Genomic DNA, 27,603 nt, shown 5'->3' on the forward strand with positions numbered 1-27,603 from the left:
CCTGCAGTTGAAAGGAGTCTCAGAAAGGTCAGAGGGTCTCAGACAGGTCTGGGTTACAGGTCTTGGGCCACAGGCAGACTGAGTGGCCGCTGGTCTTGGGTATTGGGGCAGAACGGAGAGCTCATTCTACAACCACAGTTGTCCTTTAAAGGCTTCCCTCTCCAGCCTCTTGTACCCCCTGTGCTGTGAGCCCCACAAGTCTCTGAAGACCCCTCAGAACACCTAGTCCCACCCCTCCAGCCGTGGTTTTTGGCTACAAACTGTCACAGTATACATTGGTAATAAAATGTTCCCCCAACTCTCATCAGGTGTGATTGGCTACAAGCAGAAGGGAGCAGAGCAGCACGATACTAGTGTATTATTATATGCAGGGACAGTAGGTATCGTTGGGGGAAAACAGAATCTCTTCCGAGGTAGACCAGGAGAGGGGCCCATGCAGGGCCCTGTGGCAGGGCCCCATCACAGGTCTGTGGTGTCCAGGCCAGCATTGGTGAAGGACAACCCCTGCTGCTGTCCACCTGTGCCCGCCGTCCTTCCTGATAGCACCACGCTCAGGGGCTCTGCGTCCGGCTCCATCGGACTCTGTCGGGGCTCCTTCTGTAGGGGGAGAGAGGAGAGGTGTGAAGGGCAGGGACAAGATGGGGTGATGTCTCCAGGCCCTAAGGAAGTGGGTAGGCCTTCTAGCCCACACAAACAGATGGCTCCTTGGCCGGGGTCCCACCCTGCTCCTCTTGGGGCCTCCGTTCTCTGGCTGCGTCCCAGAGGTGTCCATGCCACTGGAGGTGCAGATGGACCCAAGGGAAGGGCTGGACCTCACTTGATGGGCGAACTACTCTGGCCTTTGCCCCATCCACAGACACAGCAGCACTGTGGTGTTCTGCCCAGTCCTGAATAATGCCAGGCCCTCGATCCTGTGCCAACGAGCCAGTCCAGCAAAGTTCCTGCCACCTGCACCCCACGGCAGGCACCGTGCTGGCAGGCTGCGTTAATGGCGCCGTCTGTCCATTACCTGAAGTACCCACAGGAATCCCGTGAGGGAGGAATTGTGTGCCCCACTTTACAGATGTGGAAACGGAAGCTGAGAGGGCTCTCATGGCCAGGCAGGGGCAGCGCAGGGTTTGGGCCGCTGGCCTTGCTGGCTCTAAAGTTTGTCCACAGCACAACGCTGCCTCTGGTGCAATCTGACATCTTCTGCAGCCAGGGTCTCGCTCTGTTCATTGTGGTGCACACCCACACATCTCCCTGCCTTCCCCCCGCCCCCTTGTGACATGCTGCACACACACAGCCAGACAGACACACTTCAGAACTGAACCCTTCAGTAGACCAGGCAGCCCCCAGGCTCCGCTACTGCCCAGCCGAGCACCACAGGCAGAGCCCAGCACCGTCCCTGGGGGACCACAAGGGCCTTTTCAGGCTGGGGCTGTTCCCTGTAAACAGTGGAACCTCTGAGCGGCCCCAGGTCAGGCTAAACATTCTCCGTGTGCTCCCTAGAGCCCTCGCCACTAACCCGCCTCGGGAGCTGTTGGCACGGTGCAGCCCAGGAAGATGCTGCTCGCCTTGGAGACAAGACCTGGGTTCTAGTCTGTACTTGACTTGCAAGCGTTCTGACCTTGGGCCAGGCAGCACCCCTCCCTGGCCCTAGTTGTTTTAAACGGTAGGATTGGATGATCCCTCGGGTTTCTGATACCTCCCACACAAACACAGAGGTCTTGAGTGAGTCAGGGCGCCAGGGATCTGAGGAAAAAGGCCCCCCACTGTGTTCCCACTCAGCCAAGGGAGAAGAGGGGCAGCCAGTTCCTGAGAAGGCCCCAGGGCCTCCGGGCCTGCCTACTGCTACAGGAGAGGGGGTGGGACCTCGGCAGCTTCTGGAAATATGATGACCCCCTGCCATCCCAGGACCGTCTTGGCTCTCTCCTGGCTTTGAAGGCTCTCCGTGGCCTGGCCCCCTCCCTCTCCAGACTCTTCAGAGCTCTCCACCTTTCCCAGCCCACAGGTCCAGCCCCACTGCTGGGGCCCCTGACTGCATTTCCCTCTGGGGAGCACCTTTGGCCTCCGCCTGTCTGGCCACCAGCTCTGGCAGGCGAGACTATTTCCTTCTGCCTCCGTTACCCCTCAACGTGTCCGTTGGAGTTTTCCAACCCATCTTCAACCAGACATGAGCTGTTTACCCAGGGACCTCTACCACTGCCTGGTGGCCTGGATTGCCATCTATGACTCCCATCCTTGGGGTCCTGTTTGGAGGCCTCCATGTTACAGCCAGATCTCTGTGCAACAGTCTGGTATTTTAATGCCCATGAGGGGCTTTGGTTGGCCAAGTCCTTCCATGTAAGGCATTCTCCAGGGAAATTAAGGACTGAAGGAATGGTGGGGGGGCCCAGAGAGCAGGACATAGCTGAGGGTAGGACCCAGAGGGCCGTGGATACCTAACCATCCCACACACACCGAACCTCTGATTATTAAAGTTCGTGGGCCTTAGAGCTGCTTCTCCAGAGGTGGCTTTCAAAATGGGAAGGAGAGATGGTAGTTCCTTCCGGTTCTGGCGCCCACCCCTGCAGGGAGAGGACCCATCATGCACCCCTCTCCTGCTTCTCAATCCTGCCTGCACATGAGAACCCCAGGGCTTTCACAACACGTTCATGCCAGGCCCACCTCAGCCCTCGGATCAGAGTGCCTGGGCTGTGGCCCAGTATTTCTAAAGAGCTCCCCATGTGATTCTAAGCAGCAGCCGGGCTGTGTGAACTCTTGAGCCAATAGAACCAGCTAACTTATTGAACAAATGATGGTACTATTGTTCATTTGAGCCTACCTTCTCTCCTTTGCTAGGTTATATTCACCTCCATATCTCCTCCCCCCCACCCCCACCCCCCAGCTCTTCTATAAGGGATATAAAGGCAGGGAAGCAGATATTTTAGCACTTACTTTGCGCCAGGTGGTTTTTATACCCACTCTTATTTCATCCTCACAACAGCCCTACATGGTTGCTGTTCTGATCCCCATTTGCAGGTGAGAAAACAAAACCAGAGGGAGAAGTCACCCACCCAGGGTCACAGTGAATAGTAGAGGAGCAAGGCTTGGACCCCATTCCAAAGCCATAAGGTGTCTCAGGGCCGGGAGCAGAAATGCTAAGTCAAAAGCAGATCCTTCTGCTCTGTCCTGAACCCCACCCCTTCAGAGAAGGACCCCAGGTCAGAATCCCCAGGCAACAACTAAGCCCCATCTTGCCTTGATTTCCTGTTTGTTCTTTTCCAGGTCCACAGAGTTGTCATCCAGGGAGTTGAGGCTATAGGGGAGACGATGGAATTCAGATAGTTGGCAGGCCCACTCCTCCCTGTCTGTGGTCAAAACCACCATTGCCTCTACCTTCTTCTCTACCACACCATCATCATCACCACCACCATCACAGCCACCATCACCATCACACCATCACCAGCACCATCATCACCACCACCATCACAACCACCATCACCATCATCATCAGCAACACCATCACCACCACCATCACTCCCACCATCACCATCACACCATCACTACACCATCACAGCCACCATCACCACCATCACCATCACCATCACCATCCACACCACCATCACCATCACCACCATCACCATCACACAATCACCACACCATCACAGCCACCACACCATCACCATCATCACCACCATCACTACCACCACCTCCACCACTATCACCACCACCATCATCACTACAGCCACCACCACCACCACCACCATCACAATCATCACTACCACCTCTATCACCACCACCATGTCATCACTACTATCTCTACCATCATCACCACCAGCTCCATCACCAACTCCACCACCACCCATCATCACCACCACTACCTGCACCATCACTACCACCACCAACCAGCATGGTTATAAGTGACACTGCTCACCTGAGATGGTCCAGGTCACTGGAGGAAGATTGGGACTCAAAGCCCAGGTCCTTGGTGGGGAGGTTCAGCATGGGATTGGCTCTGGAGAAAAGGCCTAGTCAAGCGGCTGTGTGCCTCGGCCGCCCCATGGGGCCTCTTACCCACCCTTTGAGTCCCACTCACCGATCAGCAGTGTACATGTTCGTCCCAGGGATGGCAGAGGTTGAGGGCATCACCCCTGCTGCTGTTTTCCGGGCCTCCTTGGCAGCCTTTATGGCCCGAAGCTTCCGGCGGTAGCTGTGGGAACCAGGAAAGGGGTCACTACTTTCCCTGCACACCCACTGTGTGTCCAGTGAGGCCCTGGGAGTGTGGCTTCACAACAACCCTGGCAAGGAAGAGCATTCCCTCCATTTCCAGGGACAAGTAACTGTCAAGGAAGGAAAAGGATTTGCCAAAGGCCACACAGTTGACTAGTGTCAAGGCCTAGACTCAAACCCAGATGTGACCGCTGACTGCAAATGATTGGAAAAGGAAAAAGAAACAGCATTTATTAAATGCATTTTAGGTGCCAGACATCTTGCTGGGTGTGAGATGCACATTGCTTCCTTGAGGGCTTTGCGGAATCTAGTCTCATGCCCGTTATGCAGATGAGGAAACTGAGGCTTGAGGAGGGGAGATGACCCAAGATGTCACAACAGGTCAATGGGGATGGAATACAGATATACCTGACACCTAAACCCAAGCTCTATTTACCCTCTCTCCCTTATGGCTTGGGGGTGGGGGCGGAGGCGGGGCTGGAGACACAGGATGGTGAGAACGGTACCTCTTTCGGACACACATGAGGGCCATGGTCATGATCACAATGACCAGCAGCAAAGCCACTCCCAATCCTATGATGACGCTACTGAGCATCTTCGACACATCTGACGTCGGACTACCCTGGGAGCCCTGGAGAAAGAGTGTGAGGGAGGCTCTGGGGTCCACAGACATACCCCACCCCCCTGCCCCCCTGCTTTCTTCCTGCGGTCACTCACCAGCACCACCAGCCCCAGCTGCAGCAGCTGTGTCAGTGCATCCTGGTCTTCCCGGATCATCCTGTCCACAGAGCCCCGCTCAGGCCCGAGGGACATTGGCATCCCCCAGGCTTCCTGGTCACCCTCCTGCCCCACCCCCATGGGCAGTCCCACTCACACACTCAGCTCATCAAGTGTCAGGGCCGACCCATTCGAGAAGACAAAGTAGGCATCGAGGTAGGAACGGCCTCGGTCCCTGGAATGGGCAGGGGTGAAGCGTGAACAGCAGCCTAGAACCACCCAGCAGCCCCTCCTGCTGCTTCTCTTCCTCACCAACCACTGGGCCTGCGGGCACTCACCGAGCTGTGGACTCTATGTCCTTAATGTCCACAATGTAGACAGTAGTCCTGGTCGCCTGGGCCAGAGCACTGCAAAGGGGCAGGTGTCACAGAGGCCTGGGGTAGGGGCCTTAAGCCAGGCCTGTGGCCAGGGCTCTGCCAGTGAAGTTAGGGATTGTGTGAATTAGGAAGGGGCACTTCCACTGGACAGCTCCATTGGCTAAGAAGGTAGCACCTCTGTGCCAATAGAGAAGGGAGCTCTTCCTCTGGGACTGGGTTAACAGCTTAGCAAGCAGAGGGCACAGCCTTAGCAACTATACACGACAGCCCTACTGAGGTTTTTCCCTGCCCAGCCAACCATAGGCGTCTGGGGACATGCAGAAAGGAGGTGCAGGTACAGGGTCAAAGACAGGGACAAGATAGGAGTCTGAGGCAGGGCTGAGAGACATTCCATCCAGGTCTTATCAGGGACCAGGCTCACAGGCCATGTTCTTCCCCACACCCCCTTCCAGGCTCCCCAGACCTACTCCTTAATCTTGTTCGTGTTGGCGCCCACCTCCTCCTTGCTCGTGGAGAACTGCAACCTCACACGGTAACTCTGATCCACAGTGAAGAGCTATGGAGGAGGGCATGGGAGAAGATGAGGTACAAGGGAGCCAGGGCTGGCAGAGGACACCAGGGCTGGAGGCAGGGCCCAAAGCTCACATTCAGGGTGATGTTGGCTTCCAGGGCAGGACCCACTGAAGGTTTGTCCTGGGCCTGGACTGTCACTTGGTAGGTGCCTTGGAGAGTGGCATCAAGGCTAGTCACCAGCCTATGGAAGGTAAGAGGGAACAACTCAGCCTTGGAACTCAAGCTGGAGTCCTCTGGAACCCACTTGTACCCTTCCAAGGACGGGGAACTCACCGCCTTGAGGTCCCCTTTGGGCTCCCCCCACCCCCATCCAGGGGCTGCCCGTAGTTACGCAATGTGGCCAATGAACACATCAGCCTCTGGAGAGGTGGAGACGCTGAAGAAGCCCTGGAAAGGGATCACGGCCCCGTCCTTAGTGATGAAATCCACTTGGAGGATGGAGAACACGATGGCCCCGTTGCTCCCTGAGTCATTGTCTCTGGCCTGGGAGCAGGAGTGGACAACCTCTGTGGGCCAGGCCAGGGACCCCTCGCCCCCAGCAGGAATCAGAGGCTAGGGTGGCCTGGAAGGCTGGTCTGCGTAATCTCTCTCAGCCGTCCGCAGGCCACCCCAACTGAGCAAATGCTTTAAACAAATTCAAGTTCTGGCAAGTCCCTGCCTCTGGCCCTCCAACCCAACAGGTTACCAGCCCAAAGTCCCTTTTATGCATTAATCCCACCCTGCCCCACCCACCCATTTCCAACACACACACTCAGATTTCCTGAGCACCTACTGTGTGCCAGGCTCCTTCCCTTGGAGCCCTCATTTCAGTGCTTACTGACGTGAGTACAAATTCCCCGAATGAACTATAAAATGACTGGGAGAGAGGGCACAAACATTTTTATTCATTCTAATGCTTTTTAGAGAAAAATACAGCCAACACACAGAAGTATGAGTCCACTGTGTCACTGTTCAGGATGAGGCCTAAGCTGGTGTTTAATTTTTTTTTAAAAAAGTCAATTTAAAGAAAATTGCTCAAGCCATGGCCAGACACATGACATTGGAAGACAAGTGGCTAAAGACTGGAAAACTGACTTTGAAAGAAACTGAGGCTCCAAGAGAGACCTTGTCCTACCAAAAACTCAGCTCTAATGCGGCAGGCCAGGCCATTCATCTCCTGCACCCACACCCTTTCCACAGCACAGAGCGCGGCACCCACACACCACCGCCTCTGGGTTAGAGGTCACGGCCAGGAACTGCCAGCTTCTTGTCTAGAGGGAAGCTGAGTTCCAGAAAGGCGCGGCAACTGCCCAGGTCAGCAAGAGGCCAGGCTGTGGGGGGGGACCTCACCACTCGACACAGCCACCACCCTTTAATAAATACTCCCGCATCCGACACCATAAAGCAGGCGTCCTCAAACTACGGCCCGCGGGCCACATGCAGGTGTTTTTGCCGTTTTGTTTTTTTACTTCAAAATAAGTTATGTGCAGTGTGCATAGGAATTTGTTCATAGTTTTTTTTTTTAAACTATAGTCCGGCCCTCCAACGGTCTGAGGGACAGTGAACTGGCCCCCTGTTTAAAAAGTTTGAGGACCCCTGCCATAAAGAATTGAGTCTTTTTATGATGTTGCTCTGGAAATGATTTAACTACAAGGAAGTTGTTTAATGTACAGTTGATTTTTCTCCAATACTCAAGAATCCTGGTGTAGTGCGACAAATCTAGCCTGCAAGTGGTTTTTACGGTCATGAAATTTTTATGAATACTAAATTTAACAATGAATGAACTTTAATTATATCAATTAGGCAGGTGTTCATTTCCATCCTGGCGTTTTCTTTTCATATGTTGAAGTCAATAAATTTCCTTTCCAGTATTAAAACATTTGGGGGGCAGCTCAAAGGCCTGAAGGCCCTGGCCCCCTGTCTCCTGGGCTAAAGTGACTGCCAAAGGCAGAGCCAAGGACTTACCCGGACAGACGCCACCTGCTGGTTGGGTATCACAACTTCTGGGACGATCACTGCAAGTGTGGACAGGAAGGGGTCAGTGGGGTCAGAGCCATTCCCACCTGGCCTAGAGCTGACCACTAGCTTAGCTCATCCCCTCCAAACCTGCCCTCAGCCTCTCTACCATCAGAGACTCCCATGACAACTACCCCTGAGCCATTAGTGAGCAGGTCATCCATCTCCCATTGTGCAAACAGGGAAACTCAGACCCAGAGAGGGAGGGCCTGGTCCCGGGTCAGATAGGAGTGGGGGCAGAGCTGGGGTAAACACTCAGGTCTCCCCTCCTGTTGGAACCTTGGGGGAGAGGCAGGACTGGAGGCCTTCCTCCCTTTCTGAGGGCCCACCTGGGGCCTAAGGAGGGTCTATGGAAGTTGCCCAAAGGCAGCCCTGGCAGTGGGGAGGGAGCGGGTTGCTGCTTACCAAAAGTCTGATTCTCCGGCAGAAAATAGGGTGCGTTGTCATTTATGTCCTCGATGGTGATGGGGAGGCTTCCTAGGAAACAAGGTTGGCTGGCTCTGGTCTCTAGGAAAAGGCCTCACCCCAAAAGCCTGGGCCTCAGCCATGCTCGCAGCAGCCTCTCTCCCACGCATCACCCAGTCCCCTCTCCTGCTCCTGACCTGGGATGCCCAGTCGATCTCCTCTGGCTTTTATGGGAGGGAGTACCCTTCCCAGACCTCAGAGAGGGTAAGCAACTCATCTAAGGTCACACAGCCAGAGCAGTGAGTGGACCAGGATTGAGCCCAACCCAAGTATATGTCACCCCAACCACAACATTATACTGTAACCGGCTGTGTAAGCTGGGTTATTGAACCTCCCACTCTGTGCTTCAGTTTCCTCATTTATAAAATTATATAGGGATCCCCTAGCTCAGTGGTCGGCAAACTCATTCGTCAACAGAGCCAAATATCAACAGTACAACGATCGAAATTTCTTTTGCGAGCCAAATTTTTTAAACTTAAACTTCTTCTAACGCCACTTCTTCAAAATAGACTCGCCCAGGCCGTGGTATTTTGTGGAAGAGCCACACTCAAGGGGCCAAAGAGCCTCATGTGGCTCGCGAGCCGCGGTTTGCCGACCGCAGACCTAGCTCATGGGTTGTGTGGGAGGGAAATGAAGAAATGCTCACCAGGTGACCGGCATAGCCCTTGGCTGAAGGAAGGACTGGGTATATGCCAGCGATCAATATGGTTATTTTGCTACTTAGGTAAAAGGTGGGACACAAGTGCACGTCTGACTCTGCGGAGTGCTCTGCCCTCACCCCACCCCACAAAATGATAGCGTTCCGTGCCCTCTATGTGCCAGGCACGGTGTTAAACGCTTTGCAGGCATGTTCTCCATTGATCTGCACGGCCAACCTGCTGCCCGACCCCACCTGACAGACGGGGAAATGAGGCTTGGGAAGGCGCCCCGGCTTTCCTGGTGACACAGCCGGTAGGAGCTGGAGCCGGGATTTGAACCCAGACCTCGCAGGTTCCAGCCCAGGGCTCTTTCCCACGGCCCCTACGCAGCAGCCTGCCGAGCCCAACGTGCCAGACCACCTCACCATTGTCACTGTAGGCCTGGAAGCGGGGGTCCGTTGTGAGGTCATAGGCCCGCACGACCAGCGTGACCAGGTCACAGGTCTCGTAGTCGATGGCCTCGCTCTGATTGATGAGCACAGAGCCGTTGGCCAGCACAGAGAACCAGCCGCGGCACAGGCTGCCCACGTCCACCCCGGCCTTGGTACAGATGACGTTCACAAGCTGCACCTCCAGCTGGGCTTCGGTATCCACATCCCGGGCGACCACCTCAGCCACCTGGCCGTGCTGCGAGCCGTTCTCAGCCACACGGATGCCCCGGAGCGAGGCTGAGCTCAGGGTAGGTGGCTCATCGTTCACGTCCTCCACAGGCACGAAGATTCCTGCCGTGGCCTCCGCCCCCTGCGGGTCCGGGTTCTCGGCACTCACTGTCAGATTGTAGGAGGCCACGGTCTCGTAGTCCAGGCTCACGTCTGAGGGCAGCCAGAGGCGGCCCTCAGCCCGCCCAGACCCCAGCACTGAGCCTCGGAGTATGAAGTTGTTGGCACCGCTCCCTGACAGGCTGAAGCTGATGCGGTTGTTGGCTTCCGTCTGGTCTGCATCCCAGGCCAGCACTACGCCCACCAGCACTCCTGTGGACGAGAAGCAGAATTCCCAGGGACCCCTGACCTGGTCACCAGAGGCGTCCCCTGCTCTCACCTCCCTCGGGCGCTTCAGGCCCAGCCTGGGCGGGGTCATATGCCACACTGGGTCTAGCCCCCGTGCCCAGTCTGGCCCCGAGAGGACTTACCTGGGTCCCTCTCCTTCACCGGGAAGATGTAGTTGGACTGGTTGAAGATGGGCAAATTATCATTGATGTCCTGCAGACAAGGGCAGTTCTGAGTCCTGGACCTCAGGAGCCCCCGGGGCTCAGCCTCCCCCAGAGCACAGACTCTGCGGTCTCCCAGGCAGCACTGCCCACTTCACAGATGGAAACAGCCTTTAGAGGGTGGAACTAGCCCAGGTCTCACACCTGGGGCTCTGAGGCCTGTGGCGGGACCTCTGAAGTTAGTTATACACTTTCAGGGAGCCCCGCCTCCTCTCTGCTTCTCTGCCCACAGCTCAGAGCTGCCTTAGACCCTGTCTTCTGGAAGGGTGCTTCCCAGTCCCCATGTGTGTCCCTGTCTGGCCCAGCTTGACTACCATTTCTCAGATGTATTGTGTTGGCACCAATACCACTCACTGTGTTTCCATAAAGGCCCTGCAGCCCAAGCTTCCCCTCACCCCCTTTCCTCCTGTCTCTCCTGCCCTCAGCCAACCCCACGACACTCGACAGGCATCTGTGCTCAGGCACCTGCCAGGGCTGAGACCTGGTCCTGCCTCATTTGCTTACCGTTTTCTGTTCTTGCCTTCCCTCTCCAGCCCTGGCCACCCCACACACAGCGCTACCACTGTTGTCAGAGCATACAGCCAACACCGCCTGCCACGTTTGCCCCTGACACTGGGGGTGCTGGGGTGCCCTTGCTGTTTCCAGCCCTCCCCCAGGCAGCCCACAGACACCCGCTTTTGCTTTCAGCTTTTTCTAAATAACAGTAGAAAGGACATCTTCAAAAACAATGCCCACCCCCCACCCCAACTCAATATATTTTCTTTTTTTAAATATGTTTTGATTGATTTTTAGAGGAGGAAGGGAGAGGGATAGAAACATCGATGAGAGAGGAACATCATCGATTGGCCACACTCCCACCCCCACACCTACACCCGACTGGGATCCAACCCGCAACCTGGGCATGCATCCTGACCAGGAACTGAACCAGCGACCTCCTGGTTCCCGGGTTGATGCTCAACAGCTGAGCCACACCGGCAGGGTTAGCTGCCTTTTCTGATGGTGATTTCCCATAAATGGCATGACTGGCTCCATGCACACGGCCAGCTGCCTTCTCCAGGCCCTCCTAACTCTAACTCGAAGGAGTGGCTAAGAGCACAGCTGTGAGTCAAACCCGGCTCCACCTCTGCCTCACCCGTGACTTTGACCTCTCCGGGCCTCAAGGTCTCCATCTGCACATGGGGTCAGTAGCAGTCCCTGCGCGCAGGCCATGGGGAGGACTAGCTCACGGCTGTGAAAGGACCCACGCACTCGCTGAATACAGTGCTGCTTTCTCCCCTCTTTATGGCCCACTTCCATCCCAAAGACAGTTGACACGTCCTAATTCAGCTTCTGCTTCTCCATTTTCCCTGAGGTGTCACTTGGATCCTTGTGGGAAAGGGGCACTTCCCAACCTGAGGGACACGGGGCTGCCCTGCCAGGTGGCGCAGGCTGCGCCCTCACACCTCGGGGCTCCTTCCACCCGCCATGGGCGTGGTGGAGGTGCGCGTTTGTTACAATGCTTTTCCCGAGGAAGGTGACTTGTGGGCTGGTACCTACTTAGTACTAGACAGACTGGCTTCAAAACCCCATTCTGAGGCCCTGAGCGAGCTACTCACTCTCTCTGTGCCTCAGTTTCTTGATCAATAAAATGGTAATAACCATCGCTACCTTGCAGGGCCAGGTGTGCAGTAGACACTATACATGCTGATTTCCGCCCCTTATCTTTGCCCTTGAATGGTGGTGGGAGATAGGAGGGATCAGGTGGATTTGTGAATGAAAGTTAGAGCCAGTATTCACTGAGTGCCTTCTATGGGTCAGGCACTTTCCATTTGTTAACTCACTTTATGTTATTTCCATCCCCATTTTACAGATGAGGAACTTCAGGACACAGAGAGGTTGAGTAATTGCCTAAAGCCACACCACCAGGCAGCCAGGATTCTAACCCATCAGCCTGGCTGCAGAACTCTCTGACCCACCGTGCCGCAAAGGGCAGAATGTAACTCGAGCTGGGCGGGGGTGGGGAACTGGCCATCTGTTTGGAAGCCCCCCAATATAGGGCCCATCCTGACCCCTGACCCTGGCTGAGCCAGGCCTTACCTCCACAGTGATGGTGACATTGACCTCAGTGCTGAGGACAGGCACGCCACAGTCAGCCACACGCACAGTCAGCACAATTCGGCCCTCCAGGGCGGGGTCGATGGCCTCTCTGTCCAGGGGCCCCAGGTTTCTCAGAAGCCCCGTGTCAGGGTCCACCGAGAAGTTGTGGCTGTAGGGACTGGGTAGCAGGCTGAAGTACAGGCGGCTGTTGTTGGTGCCTGGCTGGTCCTCATCGTGAGCCTGTACAGATAAGCGGGGCTGGGTGTCAGCCCTCAGGTGCTACCACGCCCCTCAGTCACACCTCTGAAGCCCAGCACTGGCCCATGAGGCAGTCATTGGGTCTGAAGCCCGTGGGATGCTGGCCAATCTCCCAGCCTCGGTTTCCCATCTAAGAGGGTCAGATCAAGAGCTTGCAAGAGCTTCTGAGACGGTCATTCATTCCACAAGTGTCTACTGTGTACCTACAGTATGTCGGCTCTGTTCTAGGCACAAGCAATGGAGCCAGGATCATGACAGTTCCCTTATGGAGCTGATGTTCTAGCGGGAGGGAGTCATGGGGGAAGTATGTTATAGACATTCAAAATTTAAACAAGCGTGGGGTAAGTGTGACGTCAACAAGGTTCTGATTTTCTCATGATGACTGTGTATGCCTGTCCTGCCAGGGTCCTAACACATGCAGGTTCTTCCCTGCCACTGAGCCTTTGCACATGCTGCCCCCTCACCCTGAATGCCTTTACACCTTCTCTGACTCCAGGCCAGATTGGTGCCTCCCCTGGGCCTCTATGATCCTGGTATTACCTTCAACATAGCAGAAGTGACACCCTGGCGCTACTGTCCAGTGCCCTCCCCTAACTGAGAGTCATCTGGGGGCATGGTTATGATGCATTCACCTCAGAAAGCCTGGGGTTCAGCAAAGGGCCTGGTGCATAGCAATAGATGCTCAACACATGTGGTTTTGAATACAGAGCTGGCCTACTCTGCCTTGGAACCAATTCTTTCCCCTTCCTCCCTTCCTAGCCTCCATCTTCAGCTCTTCCATTTTAATTCTGTTGGAATCTTGTTTATTAAACGCCTCCTGTGTAGGTAGCCAGAGATGGTTTTTCCAAAAGCCTGGCCCCATCTGTTCATCCCTCAGCACTGTGAACTCGGGCCAGCTTCTCTACCAAGTGCTTCCCGGGGCTCACACTGGGCACCATGGTTACAGCAGCAGATCTGACATGCTCCTGACCAAGATGCTCTAAGACCGGGGTGAGAAGCATCGAGGAGCAGAGAAGAAAGGCCTAGGATGTTGACCTCCAGCCCAGCACTGCTTTTACTGGTGATGCAACTCCAGAAAAAGTCACTTAACCGCCTTGAGCCTCAGTTTGCTTCTGTGAAATGGGGACCATTTGAGCATCTGCTTCACAAGCCAGTCAAAAGATCAGGGATGGGAACGTGCTCTGGAAACCACTCAGCCCTGGAAAGATGGGAGGGCTCCACGGCCACGTGTGTGTTATCCTGATGACCTGGCTACCCGCTTCTCGCAGACCCCCTTTCAGATGACTCAGGGGAGAAGCTTCCCTTAAGTGTTTCTCTAGAGATAATAGTGCGTTTTTATCTCATAAATTCAGTCAGCCCAGTCATTGATCTCATTTCCCATATATATATCTATTTATATATCTATAGACATATATATATGTATGTGTGTGTGTGTGTGTGTATATGTATGTAAAATAATATGCTAATTAGACCGGAAGAAGCTGGGGCTGCGAGGGAAGCCCGTCCCAGGTCCCAGGTGCCTGCTGGGGGCCAGAGGGAACCCAGGTCCCAGGTGCCAGAGGGAAGCCGGTGCCGGCAGCTGGGGGAAGGAAGGCCTACTCGTGCACGAATTAAGAGCATCGGGCCTCTAGTGTATATATATAATTGATTTCAGAGAGGAAGGGACATTGAGAGAGAGAGATAGAAACATCAATAATGAGAGAGAATCATTGATCAGCTGCCTCCTGCACACCCCACACTGGGGATCGAGCCCACAACCTGGGCATGTGCCCTGACCAGGAACCGAACTGTGACCTCCTGGTTCGTAGGTCGACATTCATTTCCTTTTTTTGCATTGGCCATTAGGAAGCTCAGAACTGAATTTTCAGGCCACTCCTAGCAATTGTGTGGCTCTGGGTTCTAGATCTACCTTATTGCCCTTTAATAATACCATCCTATTTTCTCTCTCACTTTATTTCATTCATACTTTTATTTTTTAACCTAAGCCACCTCAAATCCTTGGATGATTGCCCTCATACTCTAAAGAGGAAACAGAGGCCCAGAGAGGCTGAGTGCCTTCCTCTTAGCCACACAGCAAAGCCCAGATGCCAGCCCAGGGCCAGCAGGACTACAGAGCCAGGCTTGGTGCCCTTCCCTTGTCCCCCCTCCAGGCCCAGGCTGGCTTGTACCTGGATGGTTATGGAGACATTGCCCTTCTCCTCCTGGACAAAGAGGTTGTAGGAGCCGGTGACCACTGGCCTGTTGTCATTGATGTCCAGCAGGTGGATCTGCAGCGTGGTGGAGGACGACAGGTTCCCGCCATCGGTGGCCTGCAGCGTGAGGTAGTACACCGCCTGCTTCTCCCGGTCCAGCAGCTTGCTGTTTTTCACTGTCACCGTCCCTGAGTCTGGATCCACCTCAAAGATATCTGCCCTGTGCCGGGTGGCCAGATTGAGCAAATAAAAAGATAGGGCGCCCACTTAAGTTTGAAGTTCAAGTAAGCAGTGAAAAATATTTTATCACATTTGCAACATCATTGAACATTTGCAACCTATTTATACTAAAAAGTTATTTGTTGTTTATCTGAAATTGCAGTGCAACTGAATGTCTTGTTTTTGGGTTTGTTTGTTTTTTAATTAATCCTCACCCGAGGATATTTTTCCATTGATTTTTTTTAGAGAAAGTGGAGAGGGAGAGACAGAGAGACATCAATGTGAGGAAGACACATCCATTGGTTGCCTCCTGCACAGGGATGGAGCCTACAACTGAGGTACGTGCCCCTGACTGGAATCGAACCCGGGACCCTTTAGTCTGTAGGGCGATACTCCATCCACTGAGCCAACCCAGCTAGGGAGGGTGTCTTATGTTTGATCTGGCTACCCTGAACACCCCATGCCCACCCGGAGACCTTACCCATTCCCTGAAAGCAGGCTGTAGGTGATGCGGCCCCCCTCACCCGTGTCTGGGTCAAAGGCCTGTAAGACAGAGGGACAGACAATGGCACACTGCTCACAAGTGATGGCCCTCACTGCCAACTCCACACTTGATGGAGACCAGGCTTCCTGTTTCCTGACACAAAGAGAGCACCCCTGACACAGATTCACACTAGACACCCCCACACAACACACCCCCATACGTACTCACACATGCATGCACACTTGCTGAGACCCAAAGGCATCAAATGATATGGAAACTTGGGCAGGGCCACAGTCCCCGGTCCGCCCTCCATGTCCCCCAGCCTGGCCCAGCCCTGTCCCCCATCACTCACATGAATACTGTCGGTTACCACAGAGCCCACCGGACTGTGCTCGAAGATACTGAGGTTGTAGTGGCTCTCAGGGAATGTGGGCCTATGGTCATTAATGTCTCTAAGGTGGATGGTCACCAAGGCGACGGAGGAGTTCCTACTGACGGAGTCAATGGCCACAACCTGAGGAGAGGGAAGGAGGCAGCAGCCTTAGGACCAGAGTGTCCCATGGCCTGAGCTTCCCAGTGCCCCAGATTGCCCCTCACCTGCACCAGCATCACCGTCTGCTTCTCGTAGTCCACCAGTGACGGGTCCCTCACCAGCACCTGCACGTCGGCTGAGCCCGCTGCCTTCTCAGGGGAGACACTGAAGGCTGTGGCATCAGGGCCCCCCAGGGACAGCAGGAAGGTGCCATTGCTACCCTGTAGAGGTGGGCTGTATAGTAAGGACCCCACCCGCTGCAACACACACACCTTTCCACAAGTCTCTGGCGTTAGGCTCCTGCCTTAGGAAACCCTGCCCCCTGAGGTCCCAAGAGAGGGAGGCTCTCAAAAAACTGAGGCATGAGGGCCCTGGAAGACTGGGCTGGTCACTAGTCCCTGGAAATGTAGGCCCATCAGAAGACTTCTCTAGGCTCTGTGGGCCCAGATCTGAGCTGTAGAGATGGAGCCCAGACACACACACACCACTCCCATGAAGCATTGCAACGAGCCTTCCCTACCAGCCACCATCACCACCCTCCCCCACTCATACCAACACCAACACCAATACCCAGCATCACCCCATTACTTACCCCCCCTCCACTCCACTAAACACCAACCACCAACTCAACACACCCAACCAATTACCACCCCCCAATTCACCCTCCACTCCACATCTTGTACCAACTCAATGTCACCAAATACAACCAAACACTAACCATAGCATTCATCGTTCAGTACCAACCAAGTCACCCACCACTCAGTATCATCCTCCATTTAAGTATACCTTGCATCTTAATACTCACTCAGACCACCCTGTGCTCAACATCCCCACATCCCCCAATATCCAGTACTATCCCAACACCTCTCAGCTTCAACCCCCATCACCACCCTCTCCTCCACTCCACCAAAAGCTGTATTCCACTCAATATTACCCAGCATCCAGTACCAATCTCCATTCAACTACCTTTCTGTTCACCAATATCCTGAGCACAAGACTACCCACAATATCCCTCAACCTTTCCAAATATCACCCAACAACTCTGATCTTCACCACCACTCATGATTGGCACCACCGTCACCTATCACTCATCCCCCACCATGCATCATGGTACCTCACTTTACAGGTTACTCTGCACCTCCCTCACTCAGCCATCTCCCATCATTCCCCCTGCCCATGCCATCCTTCATCTGGGTGCACATGCCTTGTCTGGGTCGTAAACCACCATGGTGAGGTCATCGATGGGGATGCGGGTGGCGGAGTGCTCGTCCACAGAGCCAATGAAGTTGACTTGGGCTTCTTCAGGGGTGAAGGTGCAGGTCGGGAGACTGCAGTTGAAAAACTCAGGCTTGTGGTCATTGACATCTGTCACCCTCAGCGTGACCCATATGCTCACCTTGGCCTTCTGCCCATAGATGTTGAGGTGCACCTCTGTGGCCTGAGAGTAGAGCAGAGGCCAGAGATCAAAGGTCAGAGAACCAGTGCTCAGAGAGAGCTGAGATAAAAGGTCAAAGGTTAGAGGGGGGGATGGGAAGGGTGTGATGGACCCCTTACTCACCGTGACCTGTACCTGCACCTCCTCATCCTCCTCCAACAGCTGCTCACGGTCCAGGGAACCGCTGACCCTGATCACCCCATCTGGCCCGATGTCAAACCAGCCAGGCCTTGTGGAATCTGGCAAGAGGCAGCAGGAGCAGCTGCTTTCAGTGGCTTTGATGAGCCTCTACCCCTTCTCTGACCCCGTCCCCAGCCTGGGGCCACCCTTGTTCTCACTGGAGATGACGTAGGTCACCCGGTCATTGATGCCTTTGTCTCTGTCCACGGCCTCCACCTTCAGCACTGAGGTTCCCTGCAAGGAGGCATGGTCAGTGGCCCAGACCCTTTCTCCATCTCTCCTCTCCACCTAGACCCCACCCCAGGTCCCCGGCACACCTGGGGTGCGTCCTCAGCCACGGAGGCCGAGTAAAACTCCCTGACAAACTGGGGGTCCAGGTCCGGCTGGTCGATCACAGAGATGGACAGGAAGACAGGTGAGGAACACTGGATGATGAAGTTGTTGTGGTATATGCCGCCTGAGTCCTGCGGGGAGACGGGCCTCCGTGAGCAGGGGCAGCAGTCCCAGTGCCCCGGCCCCCAGCTGTGCCTGCACCCCCCACTCACACAGGCCATCAGCTTCAGCTGGTAGAAGGCACTCTTGTTGTTGTAGCTGAGGCTGCCATTGAGAATGATGGAGCCGTTGGACAGGATTCTGAAGAGGTCCCTGCTGTCCTCAGTGCTCGGGATGACCTGAGGCAGAGCACAGTCAGGCCACACTCCCTGATGGCCCCTGTCCCTGACACCTGCTCTGAGAGACTGCGGTTGAATCCCAAATCTGCCATTGACCAGCCCTGCAACCCTCACCAGGTCACTTAACCTCTCTGAGCCTCAGTTTCTGAGCCTCGGTTTCCTCTGGCAAGTGGGCTCAGATATATGCGTCTGTGGGTTGAAAGGAGGGTCAAGCAAGCTAAGGTATGTGCCAGGCAGGTAGTGGGCGCTCATAGACAGGAGCTACAGCTAGCAAATCTGTCTTCATGAGAACCGGGGTCACACTCCTATGGTCTGTGTGATCTTGGACAAGAACCTGTACCTCTCTGAGCCTTGATGTCTTCTACCAGATGGTGTGACACGGACTCAGTGTCCAGGGCAAGAGGGTGGGAAGAAGGGTTCTGTCTACAGCAGGTACCCTACTTATGCTTCTGGGCCAAGTGAGGTTCAGAGGGACCACCAGAGGCTTGAGGACTGGAGCTGGACCACTGCACAGCCACCGTCCTCACCCAGCCCTCAAGGTCCCTGCCGGCTGTGTGGGAGACGCTGCCCCTGGTGGTCATGAGGGGTGGTGGGGCCCACACTCACCTCCTCTATGAAGTATCGCACAACACCCGCAGACCCTGTGTCTTTGTCCGTGGCCAGCACTGAGAACACCAGAGAGCCAACTGGCAGGGTCTGTAACAAGGGACTCATCACCTATGAGCTCCAATCCATCCCCTTCATGCCTGAGTGCGTCACACCCCCGCCCTGACCTTCAGTGTCCCCAACTGTCCCACTGAGATGATGACACACCTTCCAGGGCCTGAAACCCAACGTTCCACAAATGTTCCCTTTTCCTTCCCAACTCATGGGCCTCTGGAGGCAGCTAGAGGAGCAGGGAACAAGTCCCCCTCCACTCCTCTCCCCATGCAGCCTTCCCACCACTTGAGCTGGCCTCTGATTTGCAGTGATGACTCCAGAACCCAGGATGTGTCACTCCCCTGATAGACATTCCTGTGGGCTCTCTGTAGCCTACAGCTGTGGTATGTTCCAGGCAGCACCCTGCAGAGCCGGAAGGTTCTCCTAGGAGGCCTTTGCTGCCTGAAACCTGGCCCTGCAATTCTTGTCCACACCCTCACTATTTCTACATGGTAGCCAGATTCTTAAAAATCAGACTACATCGTTCTTGTGCTAAAAACACAAGAGTTCCCCATTCCACTCAGAATATAAGGTAAAAAAAAAAAAAAGAAGAAGAATATAAGGTCCATGCTGCTTCCATAGCCCTCCATGGTCGGACCACTGTCCACTTCTCTGACCTCACCTCCCCCTCACTCTCCACCTTCCATCCACACTGGCTTCCTGGCTGTACCTAGAACACTCCACGCTCATCCCCACCTCAGAGCCCTTGCATCTACTGTTCCCCTGCCTGGAACATCTTTTTTTTCTGGAGCATTTTATAGCCAGCTTCTTCTTGCCTTGTAGGTCTCTGCTCAGGTGTCACTTATTCAGAGAAGCCTTTGTGAGTGCTCAACCTAAAACAGCCCCCCCCCCCAACAGTCATCTTCTCTCATTTTGTCCTGTTTTATGAGCTCCATGAGGCTTCACACCATCTGAAATCCTGCTTATTTAATGTTTCCTTGATTAGTGTCTGTGCTCTTGACTAGAATGTGAGCTACTAAGGGTGGGCAACCAGGGCTGTCTTGTTCACCAGATATCCTCAGCACCTAGGCAGTGCCTGGGACTAGCAGGTGCTCCCTCAGAGCCTGTCTGGACCTCACCAGCCTCATGTCTGGTGTTGCATGGAGACCTAACCTCATGGATCTTCAAAGCCACATGGTAATGGTGCTGTTTGCTGCTCAGGGACCCCTGGGGAATCTCTCCCCACCTATACAGTTCAAGGGAGGCTGCCTCCCCTTACTAGAGGGGAAAGCCTATGATGCAGATCTAGCCAATCAGAGCATTCCGTACCCACATGACCCAAAATGGGCCAATGAGAGGCAACCCTGGGGTTTTGGTTGGGATCACTAAGAAAGAGACAGTCTGTGTTGAAGTTGCAAAGCCGGTGGGATGCGGGCCTGGAGTGGCTGGGGACGCTTTTATCACCCCAAGGGAGACTGGCCCCCTGCCCCAAGATGGAGGCAACAGAGAAGCAGAGCTGAGAGGTGGAGAGAAATCTCTTCTTGATGGCATAGTTTGAATAACCTGGATCCAGGCATGCCTGAATCTAGGTATACCTCTACATTTTTCAGATACACAAAAAAGTCAACTCCTTTATTTCTTTTTATAATTGAAGAAGTTCCAATCCAGTCTGATTGACTGCCAAATGTTGCTGTACCTATTGTTCATGGGGTTGCATCCCCTGGATTTGGTTCCTGCAACCACCCCTTCCAGCAGGTGCTCTTCCCAATCCTGGATCCCTGTTGGCTCGTCATTCCCACTCGGAGAAGAGCTTCTAGGATACCTGTCCCTCCCCACCCCCCCCCCAACACGCACACCATTAAGACAGATGTTACCTCGCTGATGTCTGTGGAGAAACTGGTGTTCTGGAAAACAGGTGCGTTGTCATTTCTATCCTCCACGATCACCTGAAAGTCCTTCCGCACCTGTGGGGAGAAAGCCCAGGTAAGCCTGGAAAACGGGGGCTCCTGAGAAAGCAAAGTGAGGAGCATCTGGGCAAGATAGCAAGATGGCATAGTTTCTCAGGTAGACAACTGGGCAATGTTTGGGGTAACCTTTTATTTGATACAATTTCAAATGCCAGAAAACTTGCAAGTATAGTACAAAGAACTCCCCGTACCCTTCATCCAGGCTCGCCCGCTGTTTGGTTTCTCTCTCCACGTTTACGGAACCATTTGAATATAGACTGCGGCCATCATTAGGTCACTTTTTAAACATCTAAAATGTGCCTGTCCTATTACAAGAATGTTCATTTTAGCTTTGTTTGCCATCGTGTAAGGCTGTGGGCAACCTGAATGTCCATCAGAACAGACCAGCTAAAGCACCATGTGTGGTCCCCAGGCTGGCATAGAGACAGTAAAGAGACAAGGCCTGGAGCACAGACATGGAATGAACTCCAAAGCTGATAGTTGAGTGGACAGGGCAGTTCAAGACAATATGGACAGTAGGATCCCACACGGGTTTCAGAAAATGCACAAAAAACTACAACCTTTGGCCCAGCTGCAGTGGCTCAGTGGTTGAGTGTCGCCCTATGAACCGGGAGGACACAGTTCGGTTCCGGGTCAGGGCACATGCCTGGGTTGTGGGCTCGATCCCCACTGGGGGCTGTGCAGGAGGCAGCCGATCAATGATTCTCTCTCATCATTGGTGTTTCTCTCTCTCTCTCTCTCCTTCTCCCTGCCTCTCTGAAATCAATAAAAATATATTTTTTTAAAAACTACAACCTTTCTAAAAATAAAAATAAATAAATAAAAAAAATAAAAAATAAAATAAAAACTACAACCTTTCTTCTGTGGATGAACATATGTACGTGAACACTTAGGGGGGATATGAAAGCACAGTGGCGGTAGACACTTCAGGTGGGGGTGGGGGTGGGCTGGGAGAGGTGCCTGAGGGGACCTGACCTTTATCTGCAGTTTTTGAAATGTTTACAAAGAGAATGTGGTCATAAATACCCAAGTCACTGAAATTGTTTTTTTTTTAAATGGGGAATATGTTTTAAAAACAAAACCCTCAACTTTCCAAGACACAGGACACGGTGATACTCAGAAACATGAGCATTAACACTATCACATTTAGCCAAAGAAATTGAAAGTGATTCTCTCAGAGGAGTTGGGTAGGGAGATATTTGGCATTTGTTTTTTATTAACATGCATATTAATTAGTAATAGAATTAGTTCTATTTGTAATATAAGCAATGTTTTATATAATTAAAATAAATTAATAATAAACATTAAGATCTTTGTAAAATTGTATAACAAAAAGTGGACAAGTATCATTTTGATAAAAATAAACACTTGCTTCGTGTTTGTTAACTGGGGCTCTCTCTGCTGATTTGAGGCAGGAGGCACAGTCAGGAGTGTGCCCCAGCCCCTGCTCGCTGAGCCCTGGACCTCCCGCCCCTCCGCACCCCACGCCGACTCACTGGGCTGTTGTGACCGTCGCTCACGGAGATGGTAACTGTGAACCAGAAGAGCGTCTGCAGCGGGAAGAGAGAAGGGGCCCAAGGTAAGCCCGACTCGGGGTGAGAGCACAGCCAGGGCGCCACCCCCCGGGGCACTGGCTCCCGGGGCCTCCTTGTCTCCCTGCCCCCTCACGGGCCTTCCAGACCGCCCTTTACCTCGTAGTCCAGAGGGCTGGCCAGCTTCACCTCCCCAGTGGATGGGGTGACAGTGAAGAAGAAGGAGTTGGGGCCACTAATCCCATAGGTCAGAGGGTCCCCGTCCAGGTCCTTGGCTGCCAACCAGAAGGCCTCAGCACCTGGCGACGGGGCAGGGAATGTCCAGGGTACACAGCCACCCCTTTCACGACGGGCCTGGCCAAGCTGCCCAAGAGGCTGGGCTGGGGGGCCTGACTTCTCTGTGCCCAGAAATCTGGGACCTCCCCAGCCCTCAGGGCTCCAGGTTTGGTGGTTGTTACTCAGCACCCACTCAGAGGTCTTTTTTAAATATGTTTGTATTGATTTCAGAGAGAGGGATAGAAACATGGATGAAAGAGTAACACGAATCAGCTGCCTCCTGCATGCCCCTACTAAGCCTCAGTATGTGCCCTGACCGGGGATCAACCCAGGCGACTTCCTGGTACATGGGATGACGCTCAACCAACTGAGCCACCCCAGCCGGGCTCAGAGGCGTTTTGGTCACAACATCCTGTTCTCCTTTGGGGGAATGACCCCAACTGCTCTGCACTCAGTAGAGTGGGCTGATACCCAGGCATCTCCCTTCCCCTGGCCCGGCCCCAGGACCTGCCCTCCTGGGATTCCTTGAGGGAAGACCAAAGACGGTTGGAGGTAAGGTATCGAGCTGCAGCAGCTGGATGCATCCTGGGGTGGGGGGTCTACTGAAGACCCTCTGGAGGTGCCTGGGCCCCTTCTAAGTTTTCCCTTCACCCTGAGAGCTTGGCCAGAATCTGCCGGAACACTCTGCTCAAGTGGGGGGCTGCTGCTGGCCTCCCAGGAGCCCTGGCTCTTTCAATGCACCCCCAAAGAGCACACCCCTGGGCTGAACAGGGGCTGGGAGTATTGGGGGGCTTAAAAATCCCAAGGTCATCTTCTCTCCAGCCTGAAAGAAACATTTTACAGATTCATCAAACCCACACCTGCTCCCCCAGCCTCACCTCCTCTATCACATCCAACCTTCGCTCAACCCACCCCTTCCCCCGGAAGCTCCGCCCTCCTCAGCCACCCCTCTGCCGCTGTTAAGACAGTTGTTCATTAGCAAGGGCTTTCTCCCTTTCCTCAAAGTGTATTTCCCTAGAGCTCCCACCCATGGGCCCAGTCTGCATGAGATTTGTCTTCATACCAATACATTCATAAAATATAATTTTAATATATTTTTCTGGAGAAAGGGGCCCACAGAGGCAAAAATGCCACAAGAGTCGCATGCAGCTGTGGGGCCCAGCGCCCTGAGGGTCTCAGAGAACCAGCCCACCTCCTCTTGTGCACGGCAGCCTTCAGGGACAGGCCTGGCAGCGCCCAAGTCTGCTTTTCTTTTATCGAACAGTCTCAGCTCCTTCAACAAATCCTTGGGAAACTTGGTCACAGTCCCTCCCTATCAAGCTCCCTCTCTGGGAAAACCAGTGGGCCGTGTTCTGCTAAAAAGATGTTGATACTGCCCTAGCCGGTTTGGCTCAGTGGATAGAGTGTCAGCCTGCGGACTGAAGGGTCCCGGGTTCGATTCCGGTCAAGGCCACATGCCTGGGTTGTGAGCTCCATCCCCAGCATGGGGCATGCAGGAGACAACCAATCAATGATTCTCTCTCATCATTGATGTTTCTATCTCTCTCTCTCTCCCTTCCTCTCTGAAATCAATAAAAAAAATATTTAAAAAAAAAAAGAAATGTCAAAATGCAAGCAGACGCGGCCCTTATACCTAAGGAGGGTGGTGGGTGGGTGTAAATCCTTATCTGTATACATTTGTCCATGGGCTTAGAAAATTGTATCAGGGAGGAAATGCTTTTTAAAATGTCTGCCTGGAAAAAAAAAATTAAGTATAAGAAATAAATCAATAAGAGCTACAAAAATAAAACACATAGAGTATGTCTTTGTATATTAAGGATTATATATGTTTGTCACTAAACTCAAGTTGATATTTAAAACACCATAATTCTAGATTTTTTAAAAAGTCTGCCTGTCGCCCTAACGGGTTTGGCTCAGTGGATAGAGCGTCAGCCTGTGGACTGAAGGGTCCCAGGTTCGATTCCGGTCAAGGGCATGTACCTTGGTTGCAGGCACATCCCCAGTAGGGGGTGTGCAAGAGACAGCTGATCAATATTTCTCTCTCATCAATGTTTCTAATTCTCTATCCCTCTCCCTTCCTCTCTGTAAAAAATCAATAAAATATGTATTTTTAAAAAAAGTCTGCCTGACAACACTAAACTGTTGCACTGTGTTAGTGTAAGGAACCCAGGTCTTCTGTAGGGAGGAAGGACAGCGAGTGGCTGGGAGGGGCGGAAGAGGGGGCTGGGGTGCTGGCAACGTCCTGAGTCCTGATCCCCAAGTGGTAACCTGTGAATCCAGTGTGCTTTTCGGAATATATATTACACAGGTATCCCTCACTTTTCCAAAGTTTGCCTTCGGCCACTTCGGTTTTACCAAAGAAATCCGAGGAGGGTTTCCACTTTCGTTGGAAAGGGTGAAAAGCGGAAATAGCGTTCAGCGTTTGTTTTACCGCAGCCTTTACAGAGGCAGTGCGCACGCCACAGGCCACGGCGAGGGGCCACGCCGAGCTCCTTCCCTGCATCCGGCCCCAGAGCTCCGAACCGTGTCTGTGAGCATCTGTGCTCTATCTCGGTTTATTTTGTGCATTATTAGCAAGACGTGTCCTAAGGTGTCAGAGAACCTAAGAGAGTTCGTGAGGGTGTTATGCTTAGTATAAAACTGGACAAATTAAGTGTTTTGATCGTGATGATGAAATAAAAAATATTGTACGCACATTGAATTTTTGGTCTGGGAATGCTCAAAAGCATTTCCATATAAACTAATGATAATTGCTTCTTCACTTAATGCTATTTTGGCTGAGGAAAGGTTTCATAGGAACACTACTTTTGGATAGTGAGGGAAAGGCTATACTTCAAAATAAAAAGCCTCAATAACATATTTTTTACAATCTGATTGGAAATGCTTTCACACTGCAAGAGAGCTATAGACTTCATCTCAGGAAGAAGGAAATTACTCTTTGGTTTAGAGTAGCCATGTGGTTATAAAAGAGCAAAAACCCACCCAGCCGGTGTAGCTCAGTGGTTGAGCGTAGACCTATGAACCAGGAGGTCACGGTTTGATTCCTGGCACATGCCTGGGTTGCGGGCTCCATCCCCAGTGTGGGGAGTGCAGGAGGCAGCCAGTCAATGGTTCTCTCTCATCATTGATGTTTCTCTCTCTCTCTCTCTCTCTCTCTCTCTCTCTCTCTCTCTCTCTCTCTTCCTCTCTGAAATCAATAAAAATATTTTTGAAAAAAGAAAAAAATCGAGCAAAAGACTCTCATTTAGTCTGGCTGAAAAGGAGAGAAGTGTGTTGCTCTGAACAATAAAGTAACTAGCTTCCCCGGAGGCTGCAGAGAGAGAGTATACAGGCATCTGGGGGCTGGGGAGGGGAGGAGGCAGGCAGGGGTCAGGGAACCTGACCCAGAGTGGACATTCCCTTGATGACAGTGAGTACTGGCTTCCTGCCGAGTGCTATCATCTCCTCCCTTCTCCCCAAACCTCCAGTAAAGGCTGGAGTTGGCCAGGGAGAAGGAGGGAGATTGGCCACTGGGGAAACCAGAAAGACGAAAAGAGGTGGAAACAGGAGGACCATTCTTGTGTGAGTCCGGATTATTTGATGCTATGTGAGGGCTCTTGACCCAAATGCTGAAGAGGCTAAAACTAACTTCTGGAACCAACTCTCTTCAGATCACCTGTGCCTGTGACAGGTCCTGGAGCTGCGGGATGAGGAGCACGCCCCCCTGGGAGCCCCTGGGATCCTCTTGGGGGTAAAGACTTGGCCCAGACTGGACACAGGAGACGGTTACTCACCCACAGGCAGGTCCTCAGGCAGGGCCACTGACGTCATGTTGGGCAGGAACATGGGAGCCACATTGGCTGTCACTGGAGGGACACAGAGCACTGGAATATCTGAGCACCCCTGCAAAGCCTGAACCCCTATCTGGCCCCATGGGAGCCCACACCATTCCCACCCGCCAATCTTCAGTCCAGTCCACCCGCCTGAGTCTGGATTCCTCCCCAGACTTCCCCAGGGCAGCCAACCAGAGGGCTGGTCATAGAAGCTGGGTGTTTACTGATGAGGGATCCCCTCCTTGCTGGAGGGCTCTGCCGAGGGTCCCCAGGTTAGTGCTGTTCTGGTAGGGGAGGGGAGGCACCCACCAGACACGACAAGGGCAGGAAGCAGTAGGCAGGACAGCCATGGCCACGCCATCACGTCTGGAGGGACCTAGAGGAAGAGGCATCGTGGAAGGGGCACCTGAACCCAGGCCTTCCTCCTTAAGCAGACCCCCATTGGTGTGGCTCTGACCCAGGTGCACCCACCATCACCATTCAGCGGTTCTCCCCCAGGTCACATCACTCTCCGCCCGTTTTCCAGATGTTCCAGGGCAAGGGGGAGTCAGAGAGAACCAAAGGGGTGAGCAGGGTAGCTGAGCCTGGTCCAGAGCCCCAGCCTGAGATTGACCTTGAACTTGACCTCAGAGTTCAGAGCCCACTGTGTAGCAGGCACTGATGTAAGCACGTTAGAAGCATAATCTCACTATTCCTACAACTATGAGGTGGCTGCTAAGAAACCAAGGCTGAGAGAATAGGGGCTTGCCTGAGGCCCCACAGAGAATCGATGGCAAGACCATGCTCTGAACACAGGTCCTTTGGACACAGAATTCATCCCCTCAACCACTGCACCATTCTCCCTGTTTGAAGTGCTCGAGCTCGCTGGTCATTGCCTGCCCTTCTCTGTCCTGTTTCTTCATCCGTAAGATGGGAAGGATGACTCTAATAGGTAATGGGGGAGGGAGAATGGAGTGAGGGGGGACACAGCTACATACACACTAAAGCACAGCACGTCCTGAGGGAGGAGGGCCTGCTCAGTGCCTGACACACAGTAGGTGCTCAGCAAATGCAAATCCCTTCCTTCTGCATCCTGCAGGGTCATCTTCACTTTATCACCGCTAC

At 53.4% G+C, this 27,603-nt stretch overlaps 1 protein-coding gene across 1 annotated transcript; it reads right to left on the reverse strand.

Moving 5' to 3' along the window:
• Positions 1-349: 349 nt before the first annotated feature.
• CDHR2 (cadherin related family member 2) lies at positions 350-26,860 on the reverse strand. Its single transcript, XM_054716989.1, has 32 exons — positions 26,809-26,860; positions 26,461-26,532; positions 22,571-22,710; positions 22,390-22,429; positions 21,123-21,136; positions 20,787-20,876; positions 18,880-18,969; positions 18,148-18,273; positions 17,920-18,066; positions 17,761-17,836; positions 17,546-17,661; positions 17,192-17,425; positions 16,053-16,208; positions 15,808-15,969; positions 15,453-15,514; positions 14,729-14,972; positions 12,303-12,542; positions 10,149-10,218; positions 9,385-9,990; positions 8,262-8,333; positions 7,806-7,855; positions 6,193-6,344; positions 5,934-6,042; positions 5,756-5,844; positions 5,250-5,318; positions 5,069-5,146; positions 4,912-4,972; positions 4,701-4,825; positions 4,061-4,174; positions 3,899-3,979; positions 3,223-3,280; positions 350-594 (listed from the first exon to the last, which is right to left on the reverse strand). Exons 1-32 carry the CDS (start codon positions 26,858-26,860, stop codon positions 460-462), a joined length of 3,930 nt encoding a protein of 1,309 aa, XP_054572964.1. The 3' UTR covers positions 350-459.
• Positions 26,861-27,603: the final 743 nt, after the last annotated feature.

Source organism: Eptesicus fuscus, chromosome 6, assembly GCF_027574615.1.
Source record: "Eptesicus fuscus isolate TK198812 chromosome 6, DD_ASM_mEF_20220401, whole genome shotgun sequence".
In the NCBI taxonomy this organism is placed as follows: domain Eukaryota; kingdom Metazoa; phylum Chordata; class Mammalia; order Chiroptera; family Vespertilionidae; genus Eptesicus; species Eptesicus fuscus.